The 9,314-nt window shown below is 45.3% G+C and overlaps 1 protein-coding gene across 1 annotated transcript in view; it reads left to right on the top strand.

Moving 5' to 3' along the window:
- TLL2 (tolloid like 2) overlaps window positions 1-9,314 on the top strand; it is a 174,762-nt gene that overhangs the window by 144,640 nt on the left and 20,808 nt on the right. The window contains exons 11-13 of the mRNA XM_004369972.2: window positions 3,029-3,145; window positions 4,174-4,319; window positions 5,267-5,462. Of these exons, the coding sequence (XP_004370029.1) occupies window positions 3,029-3,145; window positions 4,174-4,319; window positions 5,267-5,462 (459 nt within the window). The remainder of the gene's footprint in view (window positions 1-3,028; window positions 3,146-4,173; window positions 4,320-5,266; window positions 5,463-9,314) is intronic.

The following is a 9,314-nucleotide window of genomic DNA, read 5'->3' as shown; positions in this document are numbered from 1 at the left end:
TGTGTTCCCTATCATCAGCTTCCTACTCCCCTTCTGCCTTCTGGGCCTTGTCACTGGACTCCTGTACCTCGTTACTCTCATGGTTTTACTGGGCTGTTAAGTGGATTATTTTTGTTTTTAAAAATTTAATTGTGGTAAAATATATATAACACAACTGTTGCCATTTTAACCATTTTTAAGTATACCATTCAGTGACATGAATTACGTTTACAATGTTATGCAACCTTTACCACTATCTACTTCCAAATTTTTCATCACGCAAACCAGAAATTTACCAAAGCAAACCCAACCCACTACCTTCTAGTCAATTCCAATTCACAACGACCCTATAGGACAGAGAAGAGTTGCCCCATGGAGTTTCCTAGGAGTGACTGGTGGATTTGAACAGCCAACATTTTGGTTAGCACCCAAGCTCTTAACCACTGTGCTACCAGGGCTCCTCACAGGTACTAAAAACCAAAACCATTGTCGTCGAGTTGATTCCTACTCATTGCGACCCTACGGGGCAGGTAGAACTGCCCCATGGGGTTTCCAAAGCTGTAATCTTTACAGGAGCAGACTGCTACATCTTTCTCCCACAGAGTGGTTGGTAGGTTTAAACCGCCAACCTTTCGGTTAGCAGCCCAGTGCTTAACCACTATACCACCAGGACTCCTCAAACAGAAATTTAGTACCCATTAAATAACTCCCCTTTTCTCCTTCTCCTCAGTCCCTGGTAATCTCTACTCTACTTTCTGTCTCTATGAATTTGCCTATTCCAATTATTTTATGTAAGTGGGCTTGTACACTATTTGTCCTTTTGCTTAGCATGTTTTCAAGGTTCATCCGTGTCATAGCATGTATCAGAACTTCATTTTTTCTTGACTGAATAATGTTCCACATTTTGTTTATCCATTCATCTGTTGATGGTCAGTTGGGTCATTTTCACCTTTTGACTATTGTGAACAATGCTGTTATGAACACTGGTGTACAAGTATCTGCTTTCAATTCTTTTGGGTATATACCAAGGAGTGGAATTGCTGGGTCATATCATAGTTTTATGTTTAGCTTTTTGAGTGTTAAATGGATTTTTGAATGATTCACACAATTGGTCTTTGTCAGAACCATGGACTTCCAGTCCAAATACATCCTGCCTGGTCTGTGTTGTAAACTGATCAGTGCAACTCAACCCGTGTCCTTCCCTGACCTCATCCCTGTGCTTGCTCTGGGCTGCCATCCTTATGTGGCATGAGGCACAGATTACTGTGCACTGGGAAGGCATTTCTTTCCCCATTTTTCCTCTGCAGGGGGTCCAAATTTTAGACCATGTACTTAAGTGACTAAGAGATAAAAATTTGTTTTTTCTATAACAAAAGTTCATATCTATCATGAGCCCCCATTCCATCAGATAGTGAGAACTTAATTTCAGTCAACTTGTCTTTTCTTCCCCCAGGGTGAAAGTGTGGAGGTGGGGGGTTAACATTGTGCCAAGGCATGAGGGATGGAGAGGTGTCTGTATTGTCATCCTGACTGGCATTGCTGAGATGTCTTTATCTCTGCCTGGTCTTCAGTCCCCTTTCCACAGAAGTGGTTGTTGGTCTCAGCGCTAGGCCAGTTTAGATTGATGTCAAACCCAAGTATCCCTAGAAGCTTGGGAGACATTCTATGGCTCCCCAAATCCTCTAGGATAAGAGAAAGTCACTTCCACACCCCTTTCAGGAGCCTGGAGTCATTTTGCTGCCACTGTGCGGTGCTTGGCCTGAAGGGCTCTGCAAGCCTGTCTCGTGGCCAAATGTCTTGACAAACCCTGTACACCCTTCTGTTCTGATCCCAGGTGAGGCATGGAGAATCTAGCGTTGCCCCTAGAGTTGCTCCTCCAGATCCTCAAACTCATCTGGGAAATCTATCATTGTTTTTCCACCCAGGGTCTCAGCTCAGAGTGGAACAGGGCACAGGGTTCTTTTAGGGATTCCATGGTGCCCCTCCAATCCTCTCTCCTATGAATAATACTTGTACACTAGGTATTTGCTCACTTCTCCATCCTAGGAATTATTCTAAGTCTACAAGATGGAATTTTGCTCTTATTCATCATGTATTCTTCTAAATCTTTAGTCTTATGCCTAAGCTTTTGAAATTCAAAAACCAGGAAGACTTGATTTCTTTGTTGTGTTTTCTGGCATCCCTTCTCTAAGGTAATGAAGGCAGATTGTCTAAGTGCCCCCAGAAGCCTATGTATGTAATAGGAAATGCCACATTCCAGACCATTATCCTGCCACACTTTCCAGTGCCTCAACGAAACCCATTTGGCATACAGGTGGAGGGGGGCTGTTCCCAGGGAGATGCCTGGGGTAGGTTTAGAGGGGTGAAGGACTGCCTTGGTTGTATTTTAAGTACTTTGATTGATTGCAATCTGGAATTCTACTGAAGTCAGTCTTCAATGAGGCATACAGGTTTACCAGCGCCCGTGTGACTCTTTCAGTTCTGTTTTCTAATCCTATGTGGGCCACAGAATAAGTTGCCATATCAAGGGTTATTTCTCACATTATTAATTATTAATATTTGTAAAATCGATGACTTAGGTTTTACACACCACCCAAAGGCTTTAAGTCAGGGTTTCAAAAGGAGTTGTGTCTTGCATGCCAACACTAATCTGTGCTTCTTGCTTGCAATGATGTGTGGAGAAGGATTCAGACGCATTTGGGCTCAGCAGGAAAAAGTGCTGTGGTTGATTAGCAATGTCTCTCATGGGTGTAGAAAGGGGGAGTGGGAGCCAGCACTGCGGCCCTATATGAGGGTGGCTTGACTTCTAGAATTTAATCCAATCAATCGCTGGGTTAACAGATGGGAGTGCTCCACTGTTGACATCAGTGGTTTTCAAACTTCAGTGTACCTAAGCGTCCCCTGGAAAGCCTATCAGCATACAGATGTCTTGCTTTATCCCCCAAAGATTTGGATTTACCAGATCTCTGGTGGGGAAGGTCCTCAAATCACACTTGAGCCCCTTCTTGCTGTCACTGCAGTCATCCTGACGTTCTTTTTTACTTCCCAGGTAGGTTTTGTGGTGATAAAGTCCCGGAGCCCCTCATCTCCACAGACAGCCGGTTGTGGGTGGAGTTCCGCAGCAGCAGCAACATCCTGGGCAAGGGTTTCTTCGCGGTGTATGAAGGTTCGTCCACGAGGAAAGGAGCCACTTGGTAGCTCCTGAGATGCTTCTGCCCTTCATGTGCACTTGCTGTTTCTCTCCACTGCAGGCCTGCGTGGCAGCTTGCCAGAACCATGAGGGTTGGGGTCAGGCCATTGTTGCACCACTGCAGAGGGCAAGCTGAAGAGTTCAGTGCACTCCTCTCCCCCACGTTCTGGAAGTAGGGAGGCCAGCCATGTTCATTGCAGGATAGGCCTCATGTACCTGCCACTGAGGCCTCCTTTTAGTCCAGCTGGGGAGTCAGCTTCTCCTACACATGAGTGGTGCCAGGAGTATAGACATTTTGACAGATAGCAATGACAGCAACCTCTGAACCGCAGTGGGAGCCTGAGCAAACATCTCATTTACTTCATTTCTGCAAAGAGGACTTTGGGTGACATCAGAGAGTTTCCAGCTAGTTTCCTGAGGCCACCATTGTGGTTGACTCATGGGAACAGATTGAGCTGGGCTCTAGGCAGCTGCCACCAGGACAATCCCACTTCTATTTGTTCTACATATTGGGCTTCTCTGGCTAGGCTCTCTCCCTCTCTCCCCCCTCAATAGAAACAAAACCATTAGATAACTATTAAGGCTTCTTTTAGCTTTAAATTTTTGTCATTTTGGAGAGGCCAAAGTTTTGTTTTTGTAAAAGAAATCATGTGTGTGTGCACCTGTGTATGTATGTGTGTGCATGCCTGTGTGTGTCCTTACCCAGGTGGGCTGCACATTAGAATCACCTGGGGAACGCTTACATATCACTGCTGCTTGGAGTTCCCCGGACTGCTTGAATCAGAATCCCTGGGGGATGTGGCCCTAGCTTCCATAGCTTGAAAAATCTACCAGGTGATCTGATGCACAGTAAAGGTTTCGAATGAAATTGTGCCTTTCAGAAGGCGTAATCTGTGTTGGATGGAAATGAAAATGTTGGTAAGTGGAGCCACCTCGTGGTGGTAGGTGGCCGCCCAACTTCCTTCGTAACATCTGACCCTTTTCCTCCTGTGCTGTCTGTAAAGCCACCTGTGGGGGAGACATTAACAAAGATGCTGGTCAGATTCAATCTCCCAACTACCCAGATGACTACAGACCTTCCAAGGAATGTGTGTGGAAGATCATGGTCTCAGAGGGGTTTCACGTGGGGCTTACCTTCCAAGCTTTTGAGGTGAGTACTGCTCAGATTGTTTTCCCAAGGGATGAAGTCACTTTAGCTAGACACTCTTTGTTCTGTAAAGATGAGTTTTTATTTTTGGTTAAAGACAGGAAACTAAGGCCATTTTAAGCCCCTGGTAAATTGTACCTGGACATCAGGGATTAAAACCTTTGCAGGCATTGAAATTGGGTCTGCCTCCTTTCTGAAGGCTGCTAGAGAGGGTATGGGGATCCACTGAAGTGACAAGTCTAGGACTGGATCCAAGAAAATGTTTTAGAATTGTTCTTCCCTGTTTATCCCCTCGCATTGGTTGTTCAGTGGTAGAACGCTTGCCTTTCATGTGGGAGACCCAGGTTCAGTTTCTGGCCAAAACCCATTGCCATAGAGTCAATTATGACTCATAGCCACCCTATAGGACAGAGTAGAACTGCCTCATAAGGTTTCCAAGGAATGTCTGGTGGATTCGAACTGCCAACCCTTTGGTTAGCAGCCAAGCTCTTAACCACTATGCCACCAGGGTTCCAATTCCCAGCCAATATACCTCATATGCAGATACCACCCATCTGTCAGTGGAGGCTTGTGTGTTGCTATGAGGTTGAAGAGATTTTAGTGGAGCGTCCAGACTAAGATGGACTAGGAAGAAAGGCCTGGTGATCTACTTCCAAAAAAATCAGCCAATGAAAACCCTGTGGATTGCAACAGCTGATCCTATTGTGCATGGGTTTGCCATGAGTCAGGGGCCAACTCAATGGCAGCTAACAACAAGAAATCTCTCCTCAGCTTGATTCATCCTTGACATCTATAAGTAGGAGAAAGCTTGGAGAAGCCTAGGACACAGTTGGGTCCTTCTGCCTCTTGGTTAGGTTTTTGAGAGGGATATTTAGGTTCCCTTCTTAAATCAAAAGCCTTCAGCCCCCAGCCATCTGTAGTCATCCATGTGCCTCTATTTCTCCATCTAGATTGAACGGCATGACAGCTGTGCATATGACTATCTGGAAATCCGGGATGGCCCCACAGAAGAGAGCACCCTAATTGGCCACTTCTGTGGCTACGAGAAACCACAGGATGTGAAGTCGAGCTCCAACAGAATGTGGATGAAGTTTGTGTCTGACGGCTCTATCAGTAAAGCAGGCTTTGCTGCCAATTTTTTCAAGGGTATGAATTAGCATTTGGTTTCCACTTTTAGTCACAGGAAGAGGTATTGTCCTCCTAGCTTAAGAATCACAAAACACATGTGGAAGCTTAGCATCAAACAGGACTTCCTGCAGGGAAGAGGCAGTGACCTATTTTAGAGATGTGCACAAGGCCCCCAACAGAGGCCACAACTGACTGAGGAGCAGGCTTAGCTTTGGCTCCTACATGGCAGGAAGTTCTGCCACTGTGCTTGGAAATTAGATTTAATAAGTTTGCAGGGTCAAACTACATTCTAGTGAAACTGAACATTGATAATAAATGTTTGCATAGTAGATGCCATTAACCGAGCACATACTGTGCAAAAGGAACTGTGCAAGGTACTTGATTTACATGATGTCATTTAATTCCCAAAATAAGCCTTTGAGTTGGATTTCAATCGTGTTTGATGAGGGCTGGGAAGGGCCACCCCTCACCACAGGTCTGAAGTTAGGCATTAGTGTTCCTTTCCAGTAACCAGTCGGCACTGACCCATCCAAACCTCATTACTGGTTCTGCTAGTAATCAGCAATACACATTTTTGAGAGGACTGGCTAAGGCTGAAGATTAGGGTTGCCAGATTTAGCAAAAAAAGAAGATAAGCAATGAAGAATCTTTCAGTATATCTCAAATATTGCATACTTAAGAAATGTTTGTTTTTTAATCTGAAATTCAAATTTAACTGGGTCTTCTGCATTTTATGGAAACCCTGGTGGCGTAGTGGTTAAGTGCTATGGCTAATAACCAAAAGGGTCGGCAGTTCAGATCCACCAAGCGCTCCTTGGAAACTCTATGGGGCAGTTCTACTCTGTCCTACAGGGTTGCTATGAGTCAGAATTGACTTGACGGCAATGGGATTGGTTGGGTTTGGTCTGCATTTTATATGGCAGCTCTAATGGAGATGCCAGTCAGGGTAATGGAAAACATTTCTCTCTATGAAGCTAAACTGGCTTGTAAGGGACTGAGGTAAGAGCCTTGGCCTGTTCTAAGTAACCGTGATGACCAGCCTCATTTGATGGTTTACAAGCTACCATCTCTTTCTCAGCATTTAACACTCTGCTATGTTTTTGTGCTGTGCCATGGGCTGAGGATACTGGTGAAACACATAGCCCTTGGCCTCAAGGTGGTGAAGGAGGCAGGCAAGCAAAGGGCAATGACATTGCCCTGTGAACGTGTGGATTGGACCAAGAAGGCTGTGGCCCGACGACGCAACACTTGGGGGTGGGGCTCCAGTTACCCAGTCTAGCTACTTCAAGGGCATTTCAAAGTGCAGACACCTTTTTAGACACCCATGAGTGTGCTAATTGAGACCCGCCTACACTGACTTAGTGCACAGACCCAACCTGACATTATTTTTATGTTAAAGAGAACTGCAGGGAACCACATTTAGAAAAGAAGAACTATGCATCATTAACCTTGACTTGACCCTGAATCTTAAAGGAGGAGCCAGGGCTATCCAAAACCCACTGGGACCTATCAAAGGGGAAAGAAAAGACACTTACAGAATGCCAACCATATGCCAAAAACTACACGAGTTATCTCACTTTGTCTTCAGAACAACCGCTTGGTTGGCATTGTTATCACCTCCACTTTAAAAGGAAAGAAATGGAAGTTCTAAAGTGGCAAATCTAGAACTAGAACATGGATCTATAGGATTCCATAGTCCACTCTTTTTTCCCTACACCCCATTGTTTAGCTCAAAGACCCAAAAGCGACAGGGAAGAAAAGTGAAGGGATTTGAATATTTCATTAGTGTTTGTGATTTGATTCTGACACTTGTCACCTTGCTGCCTATTTGATAGCACTTGGCCCTGGATTTAGCATCTGAAGTTCTGGGTTCTGGACCTGTCTGTGTTCCTTACCAGCTAAATGTTCTCAGGCAGGTCACTTTTCCTTTCTCAGGCTGGATCATACTCGTTGTGTCCTTCAGTGTATTCCCAGTGCCTGGCACATAGTAGGCTCAATACTTATTGGGCAATAAACAAATGGATGAATGGGGCTCAGATTCCCCATTTGTGGACTGGGCATCATGATACCTGCTCTGCTTACCTTGCAGGGTTCCTAGAAGGATGGGTGAAGTGGGAGATCAGTCTAGAGCATCTGTAACTAACAGAAATAGAATGAGAGCCACAAGTGTGAGCCACATATGTAATTCTAAATTTTCTAATAGCCACCTTACAAAAAAAGAAAAGAAGCAGTGAAATTCATTTTAATATATATTTTATTTAATCCCACATATCCAAAATATTATCATTTAAACATGTAATCAATATAAACATTATTAATGAGATATTTTATGTTCTTTTTTCCTTACTGAGTCTTGGAAATCCAGTGTGTATTTTATACTCCAAGCCCATCTCAATTTAGACTAGCTACATTTCAAGTGCTCAGTAGCTCCATGTGGCTGGCTACCATACTGGACAGTGCAGATCTAGAGAATGAGCAAAGCCAGCTTCCTTAGACCAGGCATTTCCCAACGAGGCCACCAGTAAGATGTCCTGCGAACACAAAGTGCCCAGTGCTTGTGTTGGTACTTCTCCTGTGAAAGAAATTGGAAGAGTAATGACAGAGGCTATGCAGAAGAGATGGGCCAAGCCAAAGGAGCTCTTGCCTTGGTGCCAGTTGGCAGGAAGCTTTGCCCAGGGCCCAACTGGCAGATGACACTGATCAGGGTGCCAGTTGGCCTCTGCATCCCTCTCCTGGTGCCAGATGGCAGCTTGACTGGCAGCAAGTGGAGCACCTCACATTTCTGATTGCTTCGAGAGAAGGCAACAGCATTCCAGGGTGGCAGTGCCATTTGGGTCCTACACTTCCCACATAGAGAATATGAGAATCCCCACCTCGATTCCTGCATTCTACTGTCCTGGTGCTAATGGACCACCACGAGGTGTTTGGTAGGGGAGTGGGCTTCTTAAAAAGTGTTTCTTCAAAAGCTTAGGGATATGTCCTGCCTTCTTTTTCTGTAATTCTCTGAGACAACTTTTGGGATCCTTCTTGAGCCATCCCATTATCTAACTGGAGACTGGTTCCCTCTTTCACTAATACCCCCTGGAGAATGAAAAGGGCCCAGAACTTTCTGTATATAAAGCTGAGCTCTGGTTCCAAATTCTTCCTCCACCCCCATACTCCCAGATTTTTCTGGGAGACTTGACCTTGGTCACTGTAGCCCAGAGCAAGCATGGGCCAGTGGGCTTGGACCAGAGCCTGTTTCACCATAGCATGGAGGCAATGCCGAGGACACCCAGGCTCCCACTGACAGGAGTGTCCTGGTACGCTCTCATGCCATCCATTCGAGTTGGAGCAGGTTTGTAAGTGGCCAAACATCCCACTGATCTTGCTGGAGAGAGTATGCCTTTCACCCACTTTCTCTTTGCTTTAGGCCCAAGTCTGTCCCATGAGCCTCCCTCCCTCCACATGACTGAGAAGGCTCTAAGAGTCTTGTTCATCTGTGGTCCTGCCCATAGCCACAGCATCATCTGGCATTATACCCAACCTCAGCTTGGTCTTTTGTTAATCTTAGTCTATTCTGATGAGTTCTTTCCTCAATTTCCCTCCGTCCACCACCCTCCTCCCCATGCCACCAGCCAGATTTCTAGAATCTTCTGTGCTGCTTTCTTGCCCGTCTAGTCTTCCTTCATTGACCCATCCTTGGTCCATTCTTCTTTCTATTCCTGCCTTGTCTCCCTCCCCTACTCAGGCCTGCATTACTGCACTTTCTTTTGATTCATGTGTGCCCCGGTAACCTTATCCTTTCCACTCCCCCATCATTGTGTCACTGTACCACTGGAATTTCAAAAGCAACTCCACTGTCGTCTATAAACTAAAAAAAAAAAAAAA

Source organism: Trichechus manatus, unplaced genomic scaffold, assembly GCF_000243295.1.
Source record: "Trichechus manatus latirostris isolate Lorelei unplaced genomic scaffold, TriManLat1.0 scaffold00007, whole genome shotgun sequence".
NCBI classification, from domain to species: domain Eukaryota; kingdom Metazoa; phylum Chordata; class Mammalia; order Sirenia; family Trichechidae; genus Trichechus; species Trichechus manatus.
Note: the sequence above shows the minus strand (reverse complement) of the source record. Positions and strands in the feature narration are given on the sequence as shown.